Source organism: Podarcis gaigeae, assembly GCF_964106915.1.
Source record: "Podarcis gaigeae genome assembly, chromosome: 4".
In the NCBI taxonomy this organism is placed as follows: Eukaryota; Metazoa; Chordata; class Lepidosauria; order Squamata; family Lacertidae; genus Podarcis; species Podarcis gaigeae.
This window is the reverse complement of record NC_139677.1, coordinates 73,781,610-73,808,977: the sequence shown is the minus strand read 5'-3', so window position 1 is coordinate 73,808,977 and position 27,368 is coordinate 73,781,610. Positions and strand designations below refer to the sequence as shown.

The 27,368-nt window shown below is 41.9% G+C and overlaps 1 protein-coding gene and 1 long non-coding RNA gene across 8 annotated transcripts in view; one reads left to right on the top strand and one right to left on the bottom strand.

Annotated features, from left to right (window-relative positions):
- The first annotated feature begins 3,351 nt into the window (after window positions 1-3,351).
- The window catches only part of TBC1D23 (TBC1 domain family member 23), a 37,481-nt gene continuing 13,464 nt past the window's right edge, over window positions 3,352-27,368 (top strand). For 4 of the 7 annotated variants that reach the window (XR_014563585.1, XR_014563586.1, XM_083736606.1 and 1 more), the window contains exons 1-10: window positions 3,360-3,520; window positions 11,043-11,154; window positions 12,826-12,931; window positions 18,407-18,611; window positions 18,942-19,065; window positions 19,975-20,099; window positions 20,200-20,246; window positions 21,241-21,344; window positions 23,891-24,013; window positions 25,628-25,720. Coding sequence is in view for 4 of the 7 variants with exons in the window: in XM_083736606.1 (XP_083592732.1) it covers window positions 3,375-3,520; window positions 11,043-11,154; window positions 12,826-12,931; window positions 18,407-18,611; window positions 18,942-19,065; window positions 19,975-20,099; window positions 20,200-20,246; window positions 21,241-21,344; window positions 23,891-24,013; window positions 25,628-25,720 (1,185 nt within the window). In the remaining 3 variants the exon portion in view is untranslated. Of the gene's footprint in view, window positions 3,521-11,029; window positions 11,155-12,825; window positions 12,932-18,406; window positions 18,612-18,941; window positions 19,066-19,974; window positions 20,100-20,199; window positions 20,247-21,240; window positions 21,345-23,890; window positions 24,014-25,627; window positions 25,721-27,368 lie in introns of all 7 variants that reach the window. The other 3 variants (XR_014563584.1, XM_083736605.1, XM_083736603.1) reach the window with 1 other exon arrangement.
- Window positions 7,735-10,989, bottom strand: LOC310844024. The gene is made up of 2 exons (XR_014563892.1): window positions 10,252-10,989; window positions 7,735-9,874 (listed from the first exon to the last, which is right to left on the bottom strand). It is a non-coding gene; the product is annotated as an uncharacterized lncRNA (long non-coding RNA).

The window sequence follows — 27,368 nt, the reverse complement described above, 5'->3', positions numbered from 1 at the left end:
TGCTGAGCGGGTGGCTCGGCTTGGGGGTAGCTTGTGGGCCGGTTAAACGACCCCCATGGGCCGCTTGTGGCCCATGGGCCTTAGGTTGCTGACCCCTGTTTCACAGAATGAAAAGCAGCCGAAGAAGTATAAGACCAATATATATTTATATATGGTTCATAGACTCACCAAACTGTAGAGCTGGAAAGGATCACAAAGGGACTACAAAACCCCTGGCCATGCAGGAATCTTTTGCCCAACGTGGGGCTCAAACCCACAACCCTTAGATTTCTTTTTGTAATGTATATATCCCTTCTCGGGACGCAGGTGGCGCTGTGGGTTAAAGCCTCAGTGCCTAGGACTTGCCGATCGAAAGGTCGGCGGTTCGAATCCCTGCGGCGGGGTGCGCTCCCGCTGCTCGGTCCCAGCGCCTGCCAACCTAGCAGTTCGAAAGCACCTCCGGGTGCAAGTAGATAAATAGGGACCGCTTACCAGCGGGAAGGTAAACGGCGTTTCCGTGTGCAGCTCTGGCTCGCCAGAGCAGCGATGTCACGCTGGCCACGTGACCCGGAAGTGTCTCCGGACAGCGCTGGCCCCTGGCCTCTTGAGTGAGATGGGCGCACAACCCCAGAGTCTGTCAAGACTGGCCCGTACGGGCAGGGGTACCTTTACCTTTTACCTATATCCCTTCTCTGTCTTCATAAGTGAGAACCCTGGTCTTTTGTTACGTCAAGAAGACCCTCTTCAATATATTAGGCATATATTTATGTAACCAAAGGCCAGAGATTAGATGCAGGTGATGGGTATGCATGTTCACCATGCAAACGTTACATATATGCCCAATCACATGTACACATTTTACATACTCATTCTTTCACAGGATTCCTACACATTTCCATCAACCAAGTCTCCAGAATGAAACCCACGAAAGGGGTCAACCATATGTCCCTGAGAACTGTACCCTCCACCCCCTTTTATATTTATCCCCCTCATAAGCAGCAGTCCTTAAACCCTTAAAGCTTCAAGGCCTTTTTATAAGGGGATCTGCTTCCAGTTTCACTCCTCCTGAAAGGTCACTTCAGCTTTTCATTCGTGCCACCTGTTTCACAGGCTAGTTGGAAGCCAAATTGGTTTCAAAAAGTGCAGTGTGCCCAAGCTCTTTTCGTAAAGGGGCTGAAGGGAGACAAGTCCCTCCTCAGCTCAGCTGAAGAACAAATCCCAGTCAGAAACCTAGCAGGCAGTTTAACACTGTTTATTCATTTGTTTTTAAAATGCATTTTATTGGTTTGGGGCCATTATCCTAACACCCCACATCTCACCGGGAGGAAAACTCTAGCACAGGGATCCCCAAACTCGGCCCTCCAGATGTTTTGGGGCTACAATTCCCATCATCCTTGACCACTGGGTCCTGTTAGCTAGGGATGATGGGAGTTGTAGTCCAAAACATCTGGAGGGTGAGTTTGGGGGTGCCTGCTCTAGCAAAACAGCAGTGGATTTAAGTTTGATGAGGCCCTAAGCTACTGAAGGTAATGAGGCCCTTTATATGTCCAGCTGTCCTGTGTCAACAACAAATTGTTGCTGTTTTTTGTGTTGAATATATGCTATATGGTAATTTATGGACCTAATAGGTATCTAAAGCCACTTGCACATAACAAACAGGAGCCTACACAACACTAAACACTGCTGCTGTATGTAAGTTTTATTTTATTTGTTTTTATCCTATATTTTGGAAATGTACATCCAGTTGTTTTTTCCCTTTAATTTTTTGGGGGGCCCCAACAGAGTAGGGCCCTAAGCTATAGCTTCTTTAGTTTATGCTTAAATCCGGCACTAGCCCCACATCTCACCAGGAGGAAAACTCTAACAGTGAAGAGAGCGCAATAAATCAGAGGTTGGGGCTGGAAAGCGAAGATTTGAGTTGCTTTGCCCAAGTGGAGACAAAATATGTAGAGGAGAGAGAGCGAGAAAGGAAAGTCAGAGAGTTGGAAGAGACCCTAGACCGAGAGGGTCATTCTAGCCCAACCCCCTGCAATGCAGGAATCTGAACTGAAACATCCACGACAGGCGGCCAACCAAACTCTAAGACGGCCAAAAGAAAGTCTGAGGCAAAGCAAGGCTTTTGCTTTTTGACTTCCTCAGTCACTGCTCGGTACCTGGACTGCTGCCGCTGCCTTCACGTGGTTCCCACCAGGGCTCGTCTAGAGCAGTGTTTCCCAACCTTGGGCTTCCAGCTGCTTTTGGACTACAATTCCCATCATCTTTGACCACTGGTCTTGCTAGCTAAGGATGATGGGAGTTGTAGTCCAAAAGCAGCTGGAGGCCCAAGGTTGGGAAACGCTGGTCTAGAGTGTCCCCCATGCTGCAGGTCCTCCGGAGGCCACGCCGCTCCTACCAAGGGCTGAGAAGGGGGAGGAGCGGAGGAAGCCGCCGGCTGGAGGTCCGCCCCGAGAGGCGGGTGTGGGACGGAGCCTCCGCAGGCGTCCCGAGCAACGAGCGCGGCGCCGCCCTCGGGAAGAGGAGGAAGCCTTACTCCGGAGCCGCGTGGTCGTCGCTCCGCCTCCGCGTGCTTTGCTTGTGAATAAGCGGCTTTAGGATGCGGGCGTTTGTCCGCGGGGTGCTGGTCCGGGAGCGGTAATACTTGCAAAGGGTTCATAAAAGGGTCCTCTAGAGAGGAGTATATTGTGGGATCAGTGCTCCTCGCATATTCAAGGGGTTGTTTTTCCCCCGTAGCGGCCGCGCGACGTCAAAGTGCCACCCCAAGTTTAATTCAGATTTAGCCTTCCTTGGAAAAATCATGTTGGTTTTTCTCTCTCACTCACACCAGCCCTATTGCTGGAGAACCATTTGCAATACAGTATCGCGACAAGCCGTTTACAATGCAAAAGTCAGTCCCCTTTTGAAAGCACCAGTGTCCACATTTTGGGGGTGCATCCTTCTCACAACATCACTAATAGATGGTGCACTGATTGGATAATCGTGTAATATGACTTTTGCTCTAATTCTGATATCTAGTTGTTGCTTTGCTAGCAGTGCTTTATAGGTTGCAATCGTTTCGCTTACGATGTTAATTATACTACATTATTTATTTTTTATATTATATCATTATATACATTATTTATGCCGGATGTGTGGTGTTCTGTATTATGTTCTATCATACTTGTTTATTGCTTGTAAGCTGCTTTGGGATTCATTTGAATGAAATACAATGAATAAATAAAATAATGGATACCTCTCTCTCTATATATATATTTTTCCCTTATGGGGAAACAGAAACACTTCTGTCCAGGGACAAAACCAAACACACGAACGAAAAGCGGGGTGGGGAAAGAGCTTGCAAAGGGGACTCGTAACCTAAAGGCTGTGCGCCACTTCCTTTACCGTAAGTCTATGCGCGAATGCTTCGCTTTACGGCAGCCGTGTCGCAAGGAGGAGGGGTTGCGACAGAAAACCTTGGCAATGTCGGCCGCGCTTTACGGCTTCGGTGGTGGGGCACGTCAACAGCTATGGCGGGAGCGGAGGAAGCGCTCCCACCGAGAAGCTGGTGAGTTGGACAATCCATCGGTTAATGGAGTTCTCCGGAGGGGGGCGGGGGTCGCTTTTCCCACCTTCGCCGCCTCTCGTCACAGAAACTGCCCCGCCCGGAATGCCTGTAGGCTCTGGGCAGCCCCAGCCCGAAGCCCTCTGGCCGGCCGCGGGTGCTGGAGCCGACCGACTCCAGGTCCCTTCTGCCTCTTCCCTCCGCAAGGGCCGGTGTCTGGAGGGAGCAGGCAGGGCTCTCCGCACCCGCAGCCCCCCATTCCTCTCGGCTTGCCCCTGCTCGCTCCCGATGGAGAAGGAGGACGAGCTGTCAAGCTGGGCTTAAAGCCAAGGCTGGGATCCATCCCCACCCCACCCCTTAAACCCAGGCTCCTTCGAAACAAGGAGGCATTTCTCAAGGGGGGGGGCGGAGGGATCTGGATCTGGGATCGGGGCTATTATCGCATTGGGTTATCCGGAACGCCCTTCTTTCAAGCAGCTTCCTGCACACCACCTCAGCAGCCCTGTGGTTCAGTTTGGGCTGAGAGCTGAGCTGGATCAAGGTCCACCCGGCGAGGTTTACAGCTGAGCACCTTGGACTCTCCTCCCCGACCCCGGTTTGCTACTGTTTATCATGACTGCTGTTCCCCACTAGTAACTGTGGCTGAATGGCGCTCCCTATGCAGAGGCTCCAGTTACTGGATGCTTTGCCTGTGAGCATCTCACACGCTTCTGGCTGGCTGCTGGTGTGACTAGAATAATGCAAAGTTAGCCGGATCTCCGTCTCATTCAGCATGGCATTTCTTAAGGGTTCACACTAAAGACATGCCTGACTTAATTTTTATTGGGTCTGTATGATCCAGCCCAGGGACGCAGGTGGCGCTGTGGGTTAAAGCCTCAGCGCCTAGGACTTGCCGATCAAAAGGTCGGCGGTTCGAATCCCTGCGGCGGGGTGCGCTCCCACTGCTCGGTCCCAGCGCCTGCCAACCTAGCAGTTCGAAAGCACCTCCGGGTGCAAGTAGATAAATAGGGACCGCTTACCAGCGGGAAGGTAAACGGCGTTTCCATGTGCGGCTCTGGCTCGCCAGATGCAGCTTTGTCACGCTGGCCACGTGACCCGGAAGTGTCTCTGGACAGCGCTGGCCCCTGGCCTCTTAAGTGAGATGGGCGCACAACCCCAGAGTCTGTCAAGACTGGCCCGTACGGGCAGGGGTACCTTTACCTTTTTACCTTATGATCCAGCCCAATGTGTGTGCCTAACGTATTTTCATTTTAGTTACTGTGGTGTCAATTGTTTTAAAATCTGAATTCATGTTCTTGGCAGTTTTCAACTCAGTTTCAGGAAACTGTCTAAGCGAGTTCATCTTTTCTAACTTTAATTTGGAGTGGACTTTTGTTCAAACTTTTTCTTTCTACAAAACTGCTATGATACTAATATGCTTGGATCTTTCCCATATTATCATAGAAGTAACGCCCTCTAAATTCAGCTGACCCAGTTTCTGAGTAATAATAATTCTAATTATAATAAGTTATTATCTATATGGCACCCATCTGACTAGGTTGCCCCAGCCACTCTGGGCGGCTTCCAACAAATTAAAACATCAAACATTAAAAACTTCCCTTCAGATGCCTTCTAAAAGTCAGATAGTAGTTTATTTCCTTGACATCTGACAGGAGGACATTCCACAGAACTTATACTCTGCAGCATGACTGGTTGCTTGTTTATTTGGATTAGAGCCTTAGAGAATACACATCCACACCTTGCTGCTGTTATGAATAGAATCTGGTCTCACCTGATTGGATAGTATACATAAAAATGATCTTTAGTTTTGTCCTTTCACTGAATGATTGTGACTTATATATTTGGTGCATCTTTTGCCTGTGCATAAACAGTCTTCGCTTTAATTAATTTGGCGTTAATTACTGTAAGCTACATATACAATGTAGCTTACAGTAATTAATGCCAAATTATCTGTTCTTCTAGATTTCTTTAGGTATGGGAAAATTTACCCCATGTCAGGTTCACTATCCACTGGTGTCAGAATATTCAAGTTGGCTAAATTTGGTGCATGATTACTCTCCTTTATGATTTCTAGTGAGTGGCTGTTTCAAGGAGTTTCTATCTAAAAAGTTAATTTTTAGACTTAAATACTAGACCTTTTGTTTTGCTTTATGTCACAAATGGAGAGTCCAGCTTTCTTTATAATGGGATTGCTTCCAAATTCCAGTCTGGGTTCAAAAAGATTTAATGTGCAGCCATATACTGAATTAGAGTAGCACTCCATGTTTGAGCAGACCTCAAACTTCATTTATCACAGGTTGCTTCTAGTCAACCTGTTTATTGAACATTCATTCTGATTTATTTGGACAAAGTTTGCAGGGAGGTTGAATGGGGTCTGTTATTTATTAAGCATTTGTCATGTCACAATGTAAATGATGCACTTAGTTATTAGTATCTCTTACTCAGCAATATTAAGCATGTTGCCACTTGTTTATAACATTGTCAAGCGCATTCTGAGATAAAGCCTACAAGTTGTAACTTTACTGTGGCAAAGTTTGTACTAGATGGATGAGACAAGAAATAGGTGTACTGTGTGATATGACGATGAGCAAATGAGTTTGGAGGTTATAACGTAAGCAAAGACTGCTGGAGAATTCCAAAGGGCATTGTGATGTTGGAAGGTCTTTACAGTCTTTTCTGCTTACTTTTTAACAAACACAGAAGTACATTGGATAAGCGTGGTTCGGAGAGAAGTATTGGGTAGAAGGTGCAAAAACTAATGGCGCTAATGAAAGTCAGGGCTAAGCACTAGCATACAAATTGTTTTATTCTAGGGTCACCTCCAGGATTGAACTTGTCTGTTATGGTCCTGCAATTGTGACTTCCTGGAGATAGACTTCTTGGAGTTCTTAAGTTCTTCATATACAGTACATGCAACCCCAAAAGAATATAAGGATCTCTGCTAGAATCCAGAAATTTTATATTCTAGGCACATGCCAGAATTCATGGTTGTCACCAAATTTCTAGCAATATGTGTTTTGGGGAATGTATTAATCCATTGTGGGAGGTCTTAGGCAAAATCCTCATTGTTATAAAGACAAAGAGTACCTGATATGAATACTACCAATTACCAAAAACACTTTGGAAATTTTAGCTCATGTTCATGTTTCAGAAAATGTACTTGAGTTTCCATGTCTGAGAGAGTGACTGTGGCAGAGTTCTTGAATCTTTACGTTTCAGGGAATCAAAATGAAGTGCTTCCCTTTTTTTAAATGACCCAGGGTAAGATTTTTAGGAACCTACTCTGCATGGATTGGAGGGAATTAAAATGTCTAGACTCCAGTAGCAGCTTTTTAAGGGTTAGGAGCCGACTTTTTTCAAGTGTAACATATGGGCTTGGTCCATTTTGCTTAAAGTAGTAACTAGCTCTCTAAAAATCATTCGTACTGTGCATTTTGCCTTAATGTGGCCAGTCATGTAGAGAATTCTGTTTGGACAGTAGCCTGCTAGCTTTATCTCATGCACCAGTGTTGTTCTGGTAATTTGGAACAGAATCATGCCTATTTTTCTTACTCCCTGTCCCTTCGCTAAACAGATAAAACACGAAATGGGTATTTAGCAAATATTTTTTAAATGAGAAATTATGTCAAGAAGAGTTGGGAAATAAGATGTAAAAAGCAGAAGAAAATCATTGTGAAACTGTTAGTGAAAAGGGTATTAAAAGTGTTAGAATGCAGCTTTTATGTGCAACATTTCCCTGGCCCTCATCAACTCCTTCCTTTGGAATTCCATTAAATTACTGGAAATATGCAGGAATAAGGAGTCTCACAATAGTACAGTTTTAAAAGTAAAATACTCATTCATGGAATACCAAACTGCAGTGGTACCTCGGGTTACATATGCTTCAGGCTCCGCTAACCCAGAAATAGAACCTTGGGTTAAGAACTTTGCTTCAGGGTGAGAACAGAAATTGTGCTCCGACGGCGCGGCAGCAGCGGGAGGCCCCATTAGCTAAAGTGGTGCTTCAGGTTAAGAACAGTTTCAGGTTAAGAACGGACCTCCGGAACGAATTAAGTACTTAACCCGAGGCACCACTGTACTGCATAAAGATAACAACAACAATACTTGGGGCCAGCTTAGCCCAGTGTTTCCATCGACCAACACATTGCTTGGATCCCCCAATCGCTTCCAGCGGTTTGAGACCCGCGCCTGCTGCCTGGCTTTTTTTTTAAAGAAGAAAAGCAACAACAACAATACTTAACATTTGTATAGCACTTTCAAATGTGTAAAGCAATACTTACAACAACACTGTAAAGTAAGTCAGTATTATTAATCCCCATATTGCAGATGGGAAGATTAAGACTGAGGCACAGTGGCCACCTTAGGAGGTCACAGTGGAGACAAGTTTCAAACCAGGGACCTTTTCATTTGTAACTTGGGCTCTTAGCCACTATGCTAAACTAGCTACGCAGAAAAGCTGAATTCACTTTTGTGTAAGTTCAGTGGGCATAGAATACTGACTAATAGTTGGAGCAAAAAAAATTGAAAACTGGAGGGTGGGGGGGAAATGTAACTGAGTATCACAGAACAGAACATGGCTGGCTAGTTGGAATTTTGAACAGAAGCGATCTGCATGGTCTCATTTTCTTCCTCAAACACATGGATCTTTATCATAATAATTGATGATAGTCCAGCAGAGAGCAACGCAAAGCACACATGTAATAGAATGGAGGATTGTGGAAGTTCCTCTTTTACGCACATGAATCAGGCTCACATGGGAGAAACAAACATTTGTGGTGGCCATGAGGAATGCAGGACTGAGAACTGAATAAGGCAGACATGATGAAATGGAAGAGGTGGTTACGCTCCAACCACCATCAGACTGTAGTTGAGGGAATTTCCAGTGGTAGTTAAGAATGTGTCTGAGCTTCCTTATTGTTGTTAAAATGTGGTTATTAGTACAATGGAACTAACTACGGTAAATTCTGTGAGAATTTTCCAAGACTCAGTCAAGTTTTTCACATTTGAAGGTAATAATTTCCAAATAATACTGTAGTTTCATTGGCAATCTTAAATTATGGAAGGCACCGTAAAGCGAAGGGCTGCTTTTTGAGGGTTGACCCTAACAGAAGAGCTATTTGCCTGGGCTTTGGGAAAAGGTGATTGGCAAGGAAGTTCTGGGTGTGAGCCGAAGGAGACCAAATGCGCTGGCACATCAAAGTCAGCGTATAACTTGTTGAACTGGCTGCTGTGCTCTTAACACATGCGTTACTGGAGGAAATACATAGAACATAGGTTCTCAGAATTCATGCAGTGTTTTTATAACAGGACTCTCTTGAGAATATAGGCAGAAGCAATGAGTGACTATTATTAAGAGAGGAGAGATAAAAGCATCATTACCGGTACATCTCTGAGGAGTATATGAATAAGCGCTTCAGCAGCCTAGGAGGAGATTAATTTTCCAAGGTTCCAGCTGGCTGATCAATGAGTTGTTCCAAAACAGGTGTTCATTATAGTGAAATAATTAAAAGATGAAAGAGATCCTACTTTGGCTTAGCAAGCAATAATAATAAGTTCATACGCTGCTGAATAAGAACAGCAGGGGAACCATTGCCTTCTCCCAACAGCAAGATAGTACAGTTTATGTTAGCATGATATAGTACAGTATAGTATATACTAATAAAATCACCCCCAGAGCTCTTCTTTTCTTGCTTTTTTCACCCCCATTTCATTACATCTTGACAAATCAATATTATTTTGAGTACAGCCGTTTTACCACTAAGGGTCTACGAAAACCACTGTTAATTTCTAAACCTTTTCAGCTCAAGGGTTGTATTGAGGGCCATATGCATTACGTGTGTACACACAGTCACACATACATGTGTACACACATGCAGTCATACTTGCCACACATACAGCACAGATATAGACCTCTCTCTCTCTCTCTCTCTCTCTCTCTCTCTCTCACACACACACACACACACACACACACACACACACTGGTGTGTGTGTGTGTAGGTTGTCCCATTCTCTGCCTATGAGTGGGGGGGGCAGTTTCGTCTCCATAGGCAGGCTGCAGTGGGATATAAAAATGGGGAGAAAAGCCCTCTTCATATCTATAAAAGGGGCCTCTTATCCCTTTGGGTTGCTGCCATCACCAGAAGGTATTAGCACTCAGGAACCCTCTTTTCTGTGCTGTTAAACCTTTGCCCCCATTGGTGGCTCCCCAGAGGCAGAACTCCCCCTCCCCACTTTTTAAAGGTAAGTAGTAGTTCCTGAGGCTATAGAAAAGGGAAATTTGGGTGGGGGTGCTTTCCAAGAAGGGAGTTCCAGCTTACAGAAGCTGCCAGTTTTCAGGGATTCTTTCTTCTCTCTCAGCTGCTGTGCTATATACTCAGTAAAAAGGCAAAGGTACCCCTGCCCGTACGGGCCAGTCATGTCCGACTCTAGGGTTGCGCGCTCATCTCGCTTAAGAGGCCAGGAGCCAGCGCTGTCCGAAGACACTTTTGGGTCACGTGGCCAGCGTGACGAAGCTGCTCTGGCGAGCCAGCACCAGCGCAGCACACGGAAACACCATTTACCTTCCCGCTATAAAATGGTACCTATTTATCTACTTGCACTTAGGGGTGCTTTCGAACTGCTAGGTGGGCAGGAACTGGGACCGAACGACAGGAGCTCACCCTGCCGCAGGGATTCGAACCGCCGACCAAGCGATCGGCAAGTCCTAGGCGCTGAGGTTTTACCCACAGTGCCACCCGCGTCCCTCATATACTCAGTACTATTCAGGAGAGTCTTCCACCCCTTGGCGGACCATTTTCAGGAGCCTGGGTTGACTGACATGGGGCAGAGAAATGAGGTAGTTGGCTTCTACCAACCTAGTTACATGCTTAACTCTGGATCAAACCACTTAAGATTTGTGCCATAAATATTTCAGTGTTTCTTTAATCTCTTTCCACCACCCCTTTCGGCACATGCCCATACCCACAAGGCAGATTATTAAAATATAATCTAAAGCATGTCTCATTTTCAGAAGGATGAATATAATATCTAAGGTGCTTCATTTCAAATGAGATGGAACTTGAATCATGCATACTTCTATTTATAGGCAAATTACTAGGGGCTGTTACCTCTGCTCACTCTGCTTGCCAGCTTTGCCTATCCTTTGCCAACCCTAACCCTTCCCCCAATACTTGACCAAACTCTCCATCCCTTTACACCTCACCCACCATCTCACTTATCCCCTCACAGCTAGTACTAAGCCCCTCTTCTGAGGGGGGAGGCACTTCACAGAACAGCTTGCTAAACCACTGTGTGATACATCTCTGCATCTCTCCCCCCCCCATTAAGCAACGAGTGCCCACTTCATATTGGTTTTAAGTACATCAGGGGTGTGGGGGTGTTTTTAACTGGGCTTTTTTAAGCTTTGTGGGAAATATTTTGCACGTCACTTTGGGGTAATAAGAAATAATAATTAAGCCTGTACTAAGAGATGAACATGTTGAGGTGCTTTAAATTCACATAATCTTATTTAAGACAACTTTTCCAGGGAGAATGACCTTGCAGAAGCTCTAGAAGAAGGTGGTTGTGATCTTGAAACAGTCCGAAACATAATTCAAGGGAGACCTTTGCCTGATGACCTAAGAGCCAAGGTCTGGAAGGTAAGGCCTTTTTTTGAGAGGTAGTAATTTGTCTTGAGTTCTTGGTCTCTTTCAAAAGAGACAGGAACCACTTAGAGGGGGCCCTTCACCTCATAAATGTTATCATTATAAAGCTAACAGTCTCAGTTGTATTTTGGTTCATACTTGGTGTGTGTATGTGTTTTAAAATCCAATAATTGCTTCTTTTTTACAAGAAAGCGCAACAATAGAAGTTAACTTTATGGCATCCTTTGTTTTAAGCATCCGCATTTCATGTTGTAAATGCAAAATGAAGTATCCTCCAGCATCCTTTTCACGGCCTCACTGCACATAATAAGCAAAAGTGTTCAGTGGTATGATAATGGCCATGTCACAGATGGAGAAGTCACTTCAGAGGGTGCTGTTCGACGGGGAGAAGCATCGCAGGAACAGGACATTTGTTCCTTTCCCAGCTTGCAGTTTCTTGATTGCTTCCTCAAAAGGCATTTCAGGGGGGTCCCAAATGCATGTTTGAAAGGACAAACATCTCTTGAATCCTACAGAGAGGGAAAGTAGCTGGGAAAATGCGCCTGAAGCAGAGAAATAGCCATTTGGGAAAGGGTCCGGCATCTGATTCCCCCATTTTTTTCTCAGGTCCCAGTCACCCCTGTCCTGAAATGGTCTTTTTTGTTTCAAAAAGGGAATTGGGGTACTGTTACATGTTTCTGAAAATAACAGAGCAGGGAAGCTTCAGGCTCAGGAGTCAAATTCATCCCTCCAACCAAGCCTCTCTATCAGGCCCACCCCTCACTTTACACCCCAGGGAAATATTTGTTTCATTTTTGTATTATAAACAGATACAGAAACAGTTTGACAGTCCAGTAGGCTGGGATGTGTTCTTTAACTGACAATACCTCTTGCTTGTCCGGGTGAAGGCATGTCTGGCTAGTTACTCCACAATTAGCCTTTGTACTACTGTACAGAGGTAAAAGTGACATTTGTTTCTCTGCCCAATTTTGCTTCTGGCCTTGCCTGCTTCTGGCATGTGGGCCTCAGAAGGTTGCCCGGAAGAGAATATGGCCCTCGGGCTTAAGAAGTTTCCACATCTCTAGTTTATAGTGTGTGGCCAGGCCCTTAATTTGACCAGAACAAGTAGGATGTGAGCTTTGGCTATTTAGGTGCACAGAATAACATTGTTCTAGATTCAGGTAGGTAGCCGTGTTGGTTTGACACATTTTATATATATATATATACACACACATATATATATATATATGTATATATGTATACACACACACACACACGTATATATTGTCCAGTATCACCTTAGAGTAAGTAAGTAAGTTTGTTCTGGGTATAAGCTTTCATGTATCTGAAGAAGTGTGCATGCACACAAAAGCTTATACCCAAAACAAACTTACTTGGTTTCTAAGGTGCTACAGAATAACATTGTTTCATGGTTTTTTGCATTAATAGAATAAATAACCACCAAGTCTGATCTAGAATGGTTACTTTGTATTAAACATAAACGTTAAGGAAGTTTATTATTCAAGAATGCTGAAAGTTATAAAGAGATAATTTTAAAAGCTTCCTACATTTGCATTTAAAAATGTTTTTCTTGAATAATTTTAAATAATTCAGGCTTAAGAACTGTATCTTGTGTAGATTGAAACATACTGAAGGTTTTCCACCCTCTCTTGTATGTGTTTTTAGATTGCACTGAATGTTGCAGGTAAAGGAGACAGTTTGGCATCATGGGATGGCTGTCTAGATCTGCCGGAACAGACACTGATTCACAAAGATTGTCAAGAACTGGTTGGTAAGTCTGAAATACGATTAAATTGCTGGGCTGAAACCCTTCTGAACACTTTATTCTCTCCATAATAATTACCTTCCTATCCTGTCTAAGACCTTCCTGTCCTATCTAAGACCTGTGGAGTGCAACTCAGAATTACTTCAGTAAAGTCTAGCTGAAATATCTTGGTAGTCTTGCCAGCCTCTTTTATGGATTATTTCTGAAAAGTATATTAATGCCGTCATTAGCTTAATGACCCTGCTAATACATTTTATTTCGTGCAGTAATCAGATGGCTAAATGTGGACCGTGCTACCATACCAGGATTGGCAGGCTTTCTCTAGATGTCTTCATTTTCCTAGCCCTTTAAAAATATTGGCCTTTTAAAATATTGTTGTTGCCTTATTATTTTATTTAACTTGTTTTTGTCCTGAGAGTGTTATTTTTACAAAAAGCCCGAGGTATAAATCATATGTGTCTGTCTGTCTGTCTCAATGAATAAAAGCCATTATCACTTAGATAAATGTTTACTTATCAGCAGTTGCTTTTTGTAGAACTGAAAAAAGCAGCCTCTGTCCCTAAAAAAGGTGAATGAATGAATTCTGCAGTCGCTCACCTTGCAGTCTAAAGCCCCCTTCTCAGAGGACTTTCAAACAACGTGCAGCAGTAGAATTTTAGCATTCACAGTGCAATTTGCCAGTTGATTGCTCATGTGAGATGACTTATGTCTGCTGTCAAATGAGCAGCTGAGTGCATAATCAAGCAGCCTAGTGCAACAATGTCTTTCTCTCTATTCAGGGAGAGCTGCTGTGCATTATAACAATGAGACAGAACCCAAAGGGCCATTCATGAGCTTCCACAGGTACACTGAGGCTTTCCAGCTCTTCTTTTGCGTCCACACCCATAAAAAAAAATACTCCTTAATGTTGTCACGTATTATGGAGGATTATCAGATGCAATTTTAGAGGTGCAGTTAGAAGGGGAAAGTAGCAGAGTGGGTGTATCAGCAGTATTGGTGCACTCAAGGGACTTATTAGATCTTGGTTGCCTTGTTGTGTTGGTACAGCACTATAGCAGCTGTGTATGAAGTGCCCTCTCTTGCTCTCTATGACATTCCCGGTTTCTGAGAGTGATCCCAGCATGATAGGTACCACCAGTGAATCAAGTGATAAATGACACATTTTCTTTTTTTTAATAATATTTTTTATTAGTTTTATGAAATACAGAAAAAAGAATAAAGAGCATATTATAAAAGTAGAAAAAGAAAGTTACAAATTTTCTTATTCTTTTTTCCAAATCTACTGGACTTCCCCACGTCCTCCCAACCCTGCATTCTCTGTGATACATAACCTCTGCAATTTGTTAACTTGTTTCAATACTTATTGTATCTTCCATTTTATCATGTTACCCAATTTCAAATATATTATGACCCAAATCATGTACGTTTTCATTTTAACACAATAAAGTTGTTTCATTATTCTATCTCTGACTTCTTGTACCTTAATTTCCATTTCTTTAATTTAACCTTACTGAAGCTAGAATTTCCTAAAAGGTGCGTTTTTTAACATTCATACAACTTATAATGTTTTTCCAAATAGTCTTTAAATTTTTTCCAGTCCTCCTCGATTGTTTCTTCTCCCAAGTCTCGGATTCTGCCAGTCATTTCGGCCAGTTCCATGTAGTCCATCAACTGCGTGTGCCATTCCTCCAGTGTGGGTAAATCTTGTGTCTTCCAATGTCTTGCAATCAGGATCCTTGCTGCTGTAGTCGCATACATAAAAAAGGTCCTGTCCTTCTTAAGCACTCTCTGGTCCACCATGCCCAGGAGGAAGGCCTCTGGTTTCTTAGGTAAGGTAAATCTAAGTACCTTTTTTAGTTCATTATGAATCATTTCCCAAAAGGCCTTCACTTTCGGGCAGGTCCACCAGAGGTGAAAAAATGTCCCTTCCGCCTCTTTACATTTCCAGCATTTGTTATCAGACAGGTGATATATCTTAGCAAGCTTGACTGGGGTCATGTACCACCGGTATATCATTTTCATAATGTTTTCCTTCAAGGCACTACATGCCGTAAATTTCATTCCGGTGTTCCATAACCTTTCCCAGTCTTCAAACATAATGTTATGCCCCAAATCCTGCGCCCACTTTATCATGGCGGATTTGACTGTCTCATCCTGAGTATTCCATTTAAGCAGCAGGTTATACATTCTCGAAAGTAGTTTACTTTTTGGTTCTAACAGTTCTGTCTCTAGTTTCGATTTTTCCACCTGGAATCCAACCTTCTTGTCTACTTTAAAGACCTCTTGAATTTGTGCATAATGCAACCAATCTCGCACCTTGTTTTTTAGTTTTTCCAAGCTCTGCAACCTCCAATTGTCTCCAATCTTTTCAATAATTTCCTCATATTTAGGCCAATTGGCTTCCATATTAGGTCTCTTACGTGCCTTGGCCTCCACCGGTGAGAGCCACCTCGGAGTCTTACTCTCCAATAAGTCTTTATATTTTGTCCAGACCATTAAAATTGCTCTCCTGACAATGTGGTTTTTAAACAATTTGTGCACTTTAACCTTGTCATACCACAAATATGCATGCCACCCAAAAGCATTGTCAAACCCTTCCAGATCTAGGACATCAGTGTTTTCCAGTAAAATCCAATCTTTCAACCAGCAGAAGGCTGCGGATTCATAATATAACCTCAAGTCTGGCAGGGCAAATCCCCCTCTTTCTTTCGCATCAGTTAATATCTTAAACTTTATTCGGGGCTTTTTGCCCTGCCAAACAAACTTAGAGATATCCTTCTGCCACCTTCCAAAGCATTCCACCTTGTCCACGATCTGTAGGGTCTGAAACAAAAATAACATTTTTGGCAATACATTCATCTTTATAGCTGCTATTCGGCCCAACAAGGAAAGTTTCAATCTTGACCACGTTTCCAAATCTGTTTTGATTTCTGACCAACATTTCTCGTAGTTGTCCTTAAACAGATTCAAATTTTTGGAGGTCAGATACACCCCTAGGTATTTTACTTTTTTAACCACATTTAATTCTGTTTCTTTCACGAACTCATCTGTTTCTGTAATTGTCAAATTTTTTGCTAAAACCTTAGTTTTTTGCTTGTTCAACTTAAATCCCGCCACCCGACCAAAGTCCGAGATTAATTCTAACACTCTTTTAGTACTAGAGACAGGCTCCTGCAATGTTAATACCAGGTCATCTGCAAATGCTTTCAATTTATATTGTTTCACTCCGACCTCAATTCCCTGTACCAACCGGTCCTTTCTAATCATGTTCAATAGCACCTCCAGAACTGAAATAAACAATAGGGGGGATAGGGGGCACCCCTGCCGTGTCCCTTTTTCAATTTTAAACTCCTCTGTCACCACATTGTTTACTATCAATTTCGCTTTTTGTTCTGAATATATTGCTTCTATTCCATTTTCAAACCCCCGCCCCACTCCCATCCCTTCCAAATTTTTCTTCATAAACATCCAGGAAATATTATCAAAGGCTTTCTCCGCATCAATAAAGATTAGCACCGCTCTAGTGTTAAGCTTTGTTTGTAAAAGCTCCAAAATATCAATAATGTTTCTTGTGTTGCCAAACAAATGCCTACCAGGGAGAAAGCCAGCCTGGTCCTTATGGATCACTTCATTAAGCACTTTTTTAAACCTACTTGCCAAAATGTCTGCAAAAATTTTGTAATCCACATTTAGGAGTGAGATGGGGCGGTAGTTCTTAAGCTGGGTCTTTTCAGTTTCTAGTTTGGGTATCAATGTGATGAAGGCTTCTTTCCACGTTTCCGGTGCCTTCCTCCCCTCCATAATCTGGTTACAAACCTCCAACAAAGGTTGTATCAAATAGTCCTTCAGAACCTTATAGTATTTGGAGGTAAGTCCATCGGGGCCTGGAGATTTGCCTAATTGGAGGTTCTGAATGGCGCTTTCAATTTCTTGCTATGTGATATTACTATTCAGGGTTGTTCTCATTTCCTGAGGTATTTTCTGTAATCCGTTGGTTTTAAGAAATTGGTCCACCTCCGAATCTTTCTGTGGCCCTTGTGCATAAAGCTCTTTGAAGTATCTCTGGAAGCACTTTCTAATTTCCTCGGGTTTCTGTACCATTCTCCCTTCAATCTCTAGATTTGTAACTGTATTAAGTTTTTGTCTCTTTTTCAACTGCCATGCTAGCAGTTTCCCACACTTATTTGCTGATTCAAAAGATCTTTGTTTCATTTGTTTAATTCTCCATTCCACCTCTTGATTTATCAATTTCAAATATTGTGCTTGGAAAAATTTCACTTCTCTCAGCACTTCCTTCGACTTGGGCCTGGATCTTAGTTTTTTTTCTCCATCTCTTATTTTTTCCAATATCTTCTCCTTCTTTTCATTCCAGAGTTTTTTCTTGATCGTGTTTTGTTGTATTAGAAACCCTCTCATGACTGCTTTGCTTGCGTCCCAGATTATTCTTTTTTCCACAGTGGTATTTAAATTTATCTCAAAATAGTCCTTTAAAGTTTTTTGGGCCTTCTTAACAATCTTCTCATCCCTTAGTAAGGTGTCATTCATTTTCCATCTGAAGGATCCGGTTGTATTTAGTCTAAGTTCCATTTTCAAAGCATTATGGTCGGAGCAGGTTTTTGGGCAGATTTCCACCTTTCTAGTCTTAGGTGCCAGTCCTCTAGTTATCCATATTTGGTCGATTCGTGTCCATGTCAGATGAGCTTCAGAAAAGAAAGTCCCTTCTTTTCCTAGGGGGTTCTTAACCCTCCATATGTCAATTAAGTCCACATTGTCAGTCATTTCAAAAAAAGTTTTAGGTAGTCTGCCATCTTTCGTTATGTTAGCACTTTGCGACTTATCCATATTTACAGACACAACCCCATTCATATCACCCATCATGATGATGTTGTTGTAGTCTAGGTAGTCCAGCATAATCTCATGCAGCTTCCTGAAAAATTCCGATTTTCCTTCATTTGGGGCGTATATTCCTAATATCAAAAATCTTTCTCCTTGTGTCTGAATTTCAATCGCCAAAATTCTGCCGTGTTCATCTTTAAATAAGAATTTCGGTGACAGGCTCTCCTTTGCATATATCACCACTCCTCTTTTCTTCACTTTGTCCGAAGAAATGAATTCTTGGCCTAGTCTTTTATTAATTAGCACTTTTCTGTGGAGCCTTGTCACATGCGTTTCTTGCAGGCAAATAATGTCCAATTGTTCTTTTTTCAAAATATGAAATACTTTTCTTCTTTTTTCCGGAGAATTTCCGCCGTTTATATTCCAACTAAGAAGCTGCAGCGACATCCTGGTCTAATTGGTAGGTCTACAATGGGGTGTCTAGGTTTCCCTCCGATCCCAGAGGTGGTAATGTTGGTCCAGATCCAGGCGGTGTAGGCTTTGGAGATGGTCCCGGTGGTGGTGGAGGCCAAGAAGCTGCAGCTCCTTTCTGGAGGTAATGACACATTTTCAACATGGTTTTGTTTTATATTTGTCTGTTTTCAGATCAGCTGTCAGTGCCTGAGGAGGAGAAGTCAGTATTACTTTTGGATATTGAATCTGTGATTACCTTCTATTGTAAATCTCGTAATGTCAAATACAGTTCTAGCCTTAGTTGGACATATCTACTTAAGCCATTGGTGCATCTTCGACTTCCACGAAGTGACTTATACAACTGCTTCTATGCTATCATGAATAAGTACATCCCCAGGTAAAGAAAAAATATATTCATGGGCACTCTAGTTTTAAATGTTGTTTGCCGTCTTCCCCAAAAACCCACCCACTCTTTTCCTGGACAGAGGCTTTGCTAGCTGTTTTCAAAGAATGGAATAATTTTCTGTTGTGGATTGATAGACGGTGTTTTCCATTGTCATGTGTGTATGAAACAAAGTTACAAACTGAGCCTGATATTTTTATTGTCACAGGTGTCTATGACTTCAATTTTAATGCTCTGTTCATTTTGTTTAAGAATAGAAAGTTGTGTGCAATAAGAATAATTGTGCTTCTGTTTCATGAGCACTCTTGCTATTCTTCTTTTTAGGGACTGCTTCCTGAAAGGGAGACCATTTCATCTCTTCCGGCTGCTCCTCCAGTACCATGAGCCAGAGCTGTGCTCTTTTCTTGACACCAAAAAGATGACCCCAGACTCATATGCACTCAACTGGGTAATAAAGTGAAAGTAGGGGAACATAATGAAAAGCATACTTCTGTAGTAATTTTTAAAAGTATCATTTGCTAAATAAGGAAGCTTAAACAAACGAAAAAAGGCATGTATAATCTGTGAGGGGACCTTATTGTATTAAATTTAGCTGCTAGGCATTATAATATTCTGATGTCCGCTTAGCAGATAGGGCACAAATGTGTCTCTAAAAATGAATCCCATGCTCAAAGATTGGCATTTTAATAAGCAAAGCAGTAACTGTAAACACTTATGGTACATTATTATTATTGTAATAGCCAAACAAATTGAGGTTCCTCTTTGTTGCAAAATCCTAGTCTTCTGACAGAATTGTAATTCCCAAGAAGACTAGGGTGATTATTTGTAATGTAGAAGCTACACTGTGTTCACTTTATACACACACTACTATGCATCTGCTATTTCCAAATATTTGGTTGCAGAGTTTTACTGGCATTCACATTTTTGCTAAGGAAGCCTCAATGGTGTTTGGGAAGCTATGACACTGCAATATATTTAAAACTGACCAGGATTCACAGGAAATGTGTAAAACTGCCTTTTAATACAAACACAGCTGAAGTTTTAGGATACGTGCAACATGATTCTGTGCAAGTTTACTTTGAAGTAAGTCCCAAGTTTATTCTGAATTAAGTTCAGTGATACTTTCTCCAAGATAGGTGTGTGTAGCCTTAGTCCTTACTCTTATTAGAAGAGTCCCTTGTAATCATGGGGACTTACTTCTAAGTACGTGGAATCATAGAACTGTAGAGTTGAAAGGCACCCCAAGGGTTTTGGATTTTGGAGTATTAATTATTCCCCCTCCCTCCAGGTAGTTTGTGAACATAATGATGCTACTACAAACATGCTTGACTTTCCATTCATTCCTTCAATTTTCCAGCTTGGATGCCTGTTTTCAAGCTACTGTTCTCATGAAGTCACTCGTGCAATATGGGACGGATACCTACAGCTAGCAGATCCATTCTTCATTTATTTCCTAATGCTTATCATCCTTGTTAATGCAAAGTGAGTATATAGTTAATACACACCAACAAATTAGTTGGCCACTTAGACTTGTCTCTACTTTGTGTGCTTACGCCTTATCTCCGCTTTTGCCTCTTTCCAGAGAATTCATCTTAGCACCAGAGTCAGATGACAAAGAAGATGTCGTGAGTAAGTCCTGCCATTCCAATGCTGCTGCAGCTGCAGAAAAAAAAAATAAATCCTTAGGCACTATATTGCTAAGGTTAGGTGCTTGGAAACCCTATTGATATGGAAGAATTAAGCTGGCCCTTAACTTTCACCTATTAAAAGAGTTGGTTCTTAAAAAGATGAGCCTAGTTCTTTTGGGGCCAGATCAGATGCAAAGCTAAACTATGGTTTAGCATTATGTGAAGAAGGCTACAACAGTTTGAGCATCCACACCATCTCCCCTCTCCTCCTGCAAGGTTATTAAAAAAACCTAATAAAAGTTCCTTCCAGATGTTTTGAACTTCAGATTGCAGTGTGGCATAATATACAGGACAGGTTTGTGTGCTCCCCCTGCCTACTTTGTCAGTTCTGCCGTACTCAGATGACCCTATATTTGACTTGGTTCGCTGTTCGCTATGATTAATGGCTCCTTGCACACCTGCATTTATCTGGAGAATCTGAAATATTCTTCTGTGGATCTACAAGATGGCATATTTCTCTTTTTTAAAAATGTAGAACAGTTGTTTGTGAAGGCAGCAGACAAATGAGACCATTGAAATTTTCACACCAGCAAAATTTGTGGTTTGGATGTTGGGAAAGTATGTGGCTTTGTACAGGATTTAAGGGATGCACTTCTCTGTCATTTCTGACTTTGGTGGACAAATGGAAATGAACAGTGTCATGGTTGCTCAGGCAGCCGGGATGTGCTCCTTTATTACCATGGGACTTGGGAGTCTCCTCCCACACCTATGACACGTGCCATTTGTGATGAGGTAGTGAAATAGAAAATATTTGAGCTCTTTAACCAAAAAGTGTTTGAGTGTCTAAAAGAGGTTCAGCTGCAAACATGTTGGCCTGAGTAATTCTTCTGGTTTTTTAAAAAATAAATAAAATATATTCTACTTCTGGCAAACACAAATTTTAATGTTTTGTTTTTAAATGCCCCAAACCCTAATTTCCCTGTCCTGTGTTTCAGAATTCCTAGAAAAATCCCCTGCCAGTTTGGAAGTAGAAGATATAGAGGACCTTTTCTCCTTGGCACAGTATTATTGTAGCAAAACTCCAGCTTCCTTCAGAAAGGTAATTGACAAGCACTTAGGGTATTTCCCAAAGGGTATTCCGCATGGCAGCATCACATCGGAATCAAGCAAGGGCTCCCAGGCCTGATTTTATGATATGTAGAAGTGGTGAGCCTGAGACAGTTGAACAGTTTGGGTTATGTACAGTATTCTCTATCAAAAAAAGTGTAGATCAAATATGGGTGCCTGCAGTCTTGTGCTGCAGTGCCTCTTTTTTCTTTTTTGGCTTATGTTTTTATCGGCCCAAATGTTACTTTGAGCATCACAGAAGGCTGAGACTACAACCCAGCTTCTCTGTATGCAGGTGTAAGGATACACAGGCAACTACATGACAGGTGATGGCATAGCAAATTTCCTTGTCTCCTTCCTGTTGGCTCTTAAACCTCAAGCACCTTGCCTACCAGGAACAGGAGGAAACAGAACATGTGCTGGTGAATAAGTTTATTGCTCCCCTGAGAGTGAAAAGCTGGTTGCCTGGTTAAGGTTTGGGTCCACAGAATATATTGGATTTGCCTTCTCCCACTTCCCTGCCTTCCTCATCATATGCCTTTGCAGCAGCTGCCATTTAGGGAAGAAGAGGAAAACTACCTCGCGTATCTTTTCCTCCCTTTGCTTGCATTCAGAGTCACGGCATAGTGCCTGCCACAGATGACATGCAAATTTATAGGGTGAACTATGTAAAGGGTAGATATTAGAAGCTTGCATTGTCGTATTAATTTTTTGTTCATTTACTGAGTCATTCCAATAATAATAATGCCAAGCCTTCGGTCTCACGTGTCGCCTCAGCTTTATATACAGTACAATGTTCCCAGAAGTGATTTCAGGATACTTTCCTACTGCTTAGCCGGTTGCAACAAATTTGGTTTGGACCTTGGCACTTAATCAAGCCCGGCCTGTCTGGGGATGCAGCTTTTTCTTTTTGAAACAGTAGCTGCGAAACCATTTTGGATACTACAGCAGTTTATCACTGTTTGGAACAAGTCCTGGAGCGGCTTGTGCCAACATTCAAATGGCTTTGAAAAGCATTGATTTTCAGTTATGTAAGTTGGCACTCATTCCAAAACAGCATTATTCAAGCATGCTTCATTCAGTTTCGTGTCGCAGGAGCAAAATGCAGTTGAACATTATATTATTTTCCACTTGCTACACACTTCTGGGGGTAGAAATGCTGTCTTAAGGCTTGGGGAAATAAATGTAAAGCTACATATAATATGATCACATTTTATTCTATATTTTTGATGGCATTATTTTTAATTCTGTCATAATATTATTGTAAACCAGCTTTTTGGGGGGTGAATGTAGACAGGAATCTGAATAGAAATCAGAAAATAAATTGGACTGTGTATAGTTAGGGGTTCATTCCTTTCATTTTATTTCCATAATTGGCTAATAAATAATAAAATATTTCCTACAATTCTTTTCCAAAATAGAACCCTTGGGATGCTTATCTACAAAAGCAGATAATGGAAATGTTCATGGTTACATATGCAGATCAGTTTAAAGACTGAATTGCTAACATGTTCTTTTTGATACAGATAGGTAGCCGTGTTGGTCTGCCATAGTCAAAACAAAATAAAAAAATTCCTTCCAGTAGCACCTTAAAGACCAACTAAGTTAGTTCTTGGTATGAGCTTTCGTGTGCATGCACACTTCTTCAGATACCTGAAGAAGTGTGCATGCACACGAAAGCTCATACCAAGAACTAACTTAGTTGGTCTTTAAGGTGCTACTGGAAGGAATTTTTTTATTTTGTTATGTTCTTTTTGACTTTCAATAGGCTTGTGAAATCCTGAGCCTGTTTTAGAATACTGGATTTCCTGAGCCACAAATCAGATGCATGATGAAGAGTTTTTCCCATCATAATTCTAAAAAGTAAAAGCCACCACTGCTATATGAATGCTATACTATCAAAGAAGCAAGTGTGATATGAGCTTTGAGTACATCTTCTCTGTGCCTAGTATAGAACCTATACTACCATTTTCATGGCAGTAGCTGGAAAAACTCTCTGTAGTGCTTGCTGATCTTGGAATATTGTTTGACAAAGGCTGATGCAAAATCTACTTGCCAGGAACAGAGAAGTGCCACAGGTCATTTACAGTTGCAGTATCTCTGCCTATGCTGGTGGGTATGAGGGGGGGGAAAGGGTCATGCTTTAGGCTTTAGTGGATCATACCTATTACCTGTCTATGGAGACACAGAAATGTGTTTCCAAAAATGTAATCAATAAACTATGTGTATTAGCTGTTGGACATGATTTTTGAAGGGTATTTTGACACACTGATCAGGAGGAAGAGCTTATGAGAGATCTTCTGTTTGACAAAATGAGAGCCAAAACAGCAGTATGCACAGAGTCCCCGTAATAGTGTGAAATTGCACTTAAAGATGTGCATTTGCATCTCTTTTTGAACTCTTTCTGAATTGTGCGAGTACATAGTTGAATTTCTTGAGGGTCACAAATAGGACACCGCCTAGGTCTTGGTTTGGTGTTTTTATTTAGCACATAGCCTTAATGTTGGCCATAACTAGTGTTCTCTCTTACAATTACAGGACAACCACACTTTGTTTGGCAGCAGCTTGCTGGGTCTCAAAGACGACGATTCAGACTTGAGCCAAGCTTTGTGCTTAGCAGTTTCTGTATCAGAGATTCTTCAAGCTAATCAACTGCAAGGGGTCAGTAAGTCTGAAACTGTTTTCCCCTAAATGAAGATAAATGAAGGAAATAACTTAACGTAGCTATCAGAGTTTCTACCTCCTGGGAGCTCCAAAAACAGAGCTGTTTCCCTGGTCATTGGCTAGAGTCCAATGAATTGTTAAACTAGTTTCATAAGCCCAAGAGGAGTTAAGTATAGTTTTACTGGAAAGTACTTCTAAAGCTAGGGATAATTTCAAAAGGAGTATATGATATATCATCACACAGCAGTGTTTGTAGGTCTGTCTGTCTCTGTCTACTATTCAAAGGAAACAAGTTAAAAAATTCCATTGGCCATGAGACTAAGTACATCTTGGGAACCCAGCCAGTGATCCTGCCCTTCAGCACAGCTATAGAATAGCACAAGACAGTGGCTGTTTGTGTATGCATATGCTGTTTTATTTGTTTCAGACTTCTTGCCTGCTAATTTCATTGAGTCCTACTAGTGTGTGGGTGGAAAAAAATTACTGTTTCTTTCTCATATTTTCCAAATAGCTATTGCTTTTCTACACTGCAGTGACATCCCCTTTATTTGCTGCCTTTTAAAGATTGCTACTTTATACGTCTCACACCCAAAGAGTTCAAGGTGGCATATGCATAGTTCTAGGGTGGTGTTGTGGTCTAAACCACTGAGCCTTTTGGGCTTGCCGATCAGAAGTGGTTCAAATCCCCATGACGGAGTGAGCCCCTGTTGCTCTGCCCCAGTTCCTGCCAACCTAGCAATTCAAAAGCACACCAGTGCAAGTAGATAAATAGGTACCACTGTGGTGGGAAGGTTAACGGCATTTTTGTGCTCTCTGGCTTCTGTCATGGTGTTCTGTTGCACCAGAAGCGATTTAGTCATGCTGGTCACATGACCTGGAAAGCTGTCTGCGGACAAACGCCGGCTCCCTCGGCCTGAAAGCGAGATGAGCGCCGCAACCCCAGAGTTGCCTTTGACTGGACTTAACTGTCTAGGGATCCTTTACCTTTTACCTTATACATAGTTCTCTTCTACCCCTGCCAATTTTTCCTCAAAACAACCTTTTAAGTTAGTTGCGTTAAGTAATAGTGACCTCCCAAGGTCACACAGTAAATTTCTGACCAAGTGGGAATTTGAGCCCAGTCACACTATTTTTACTAATAAGAAATACACGGCGGGGGGGGGGGGGGAGAGAAACAACTCCTAGCAGTGCTTGATAGATAACATGGAACACAACTTCTTTACAATACGATTCTGGGACATCCAGAAAGTATAAGCAATGCAGTTGCATAAAAACATGAATCACTTGCAAAATAAATGAGCCTCTTACATGTGTACCTTAAGTATGTACAGTGGTACCTCGGGTTAAGAACTTAATTCGTTCTGGAGGTCCGTTCTTAACCTGAAGCTTTTCTTAATCTGAGGCACCACTTTAGGTAATGGGGCCTCCCGCTGCCGCCACGCCGCTGCTGTGCAATTTCTGTTCTCATCCTGAAGCAAGGTTCTGAACCTCAGGTACTATTTCTGGGTTAGCAGAGTCTATAACCTGAAGCGTCTGTAACCTGAAGTGTCTCTAACCTGAGGTACTACTGTATACTTTTTGAACTAAATGAATAAAATGTTCTTATTTCAGGAAGGAGTAAGGTTCTTTGTGGTGGATTGTCGTCCTGCAGAACAGTACAATGCTGGCCATTTATCAACTGCCTTTCATTTAGATTCAGACTTGGTAAGCATACATTCTAGATGCTTAATATGCTTGCTTTTTCATTTCCTTACATTAAAAAAGAAGGGTGGAATCCAAGAGTGCTCAGAATCTTAGTTCTACAAATTCTTGTTTCAAGATGCCTGGTTTATACCACCAAACTCTAGAAGTGAGCTTCTTTCAAAGGATTTTGTTTGTAAACAGCTCCTCTAGTATTTAGAGTCTTCATGTCTCTTGCCTGAATATTTTCCTAAAATGCAATTTGTTTTAAAGGATAGACATGATCTCCACCAATTTTTAGTTCGCTGCTCAGGAATTCTAAGAAACAAGAAAAAATCAGTGTCATTTTGAAATGAGTACGTAGTTAAAATCAGTGCTGTTTTTGAAAGGTTCGACCCACCATTTTGATTCAAAATGGCAGCCAGTTGTATCCAAACACTGATGATCTCAGGAGCCATCATCAACATTTAGTTACAATATCTTAAGAAGTGTTCCAATGTATAGCAAGCAAATAACTTTCCTAAATACATAATAGAATTAACAGGCGATAACAATAAAGTAACAGTTACAGTAAAGTGATAACTATTCAGTTCCTAAATGAAATGATTTCCAGGGTGTTAACTGTGTTGCAGAACGACAGATGTTTCATTTGCTCATCCCGGTGGGCCAGACTTGGAACTGCTTTGTTGCTCCTTGGTCTTTTGCACTCCCATGCTGCACTGAACTGATCCAGGTTTTGGCTTAGTATGTCATCTAAATCCAAGCTGTATCTAAGCTCCCTCCTTGCTAACCTCTTCAGAGCAAAGTGGCTGCAAAGCCCTCCTTAGTAGCTTACATGAGCCCCCATAAAGACTCATTATAGTACAAGTTGTTTAGTCCATGGTACTGAAGTACAGTGAAACCTCGGTTGTCAAATGCTTTGGAAGCTGAACAAATAGGAACCCAAACACCCGGAAGTGAATGCTTCCATTTTTGAATGATTTTCGGAAGTTGAACAGCTTCCAAGGCACGTTTCTCCATTTTTTCTCCATTTTTGCAATGGATTTTGCTGATTGGCAATTGCGCCTCGGTTGTTGAGCATTTTTGGTTGTCGAACGGTCTTCAGGAAAGGATTACGTTCGACAACCAAGTTCCACTGTATTAGCTTTTTGTCTATGGCATACTTAATGTGTTAATCTTGAAGTGCCACAACACAGTTCGCACACTTTCAATGATACAATGTTTACTTACGAAACATCACTCTTGTATTCTGCTCCTTACGTGGAAGTAAAACACAAATTGTGGGAGTCAAAGTGGCACAATCAACTCGCAAGTGGGAAGTAGAAGTCCTCTGTGACTTTTTTGCAGCTTTGAGGTGCCTTCCTCCACTTCTTCACAACTTCAATGGCTGATAGTAGTAGATGGTGATGAGGATATTTGCAGTAACCCTTTAAAAACACTATTTGCTTCCCTGAAGAGATGCCTTAGTAAATGTTCACACACCTGGTTCCCTTACTTCTTTGCCTTCAAGTCAAGGACTCAAATAAACTTCGTAAAATTATCTGCCTTTATTTTTGTTTTAAATGGTCTTGGAAGGGTATGGACATTTCTGCTTTTGATTTATGAGGTCCATTTTGGCCATGTTTTAGACTCTACGTTCTTTTTTTTATAATTTTATTTTTTACCAACCACC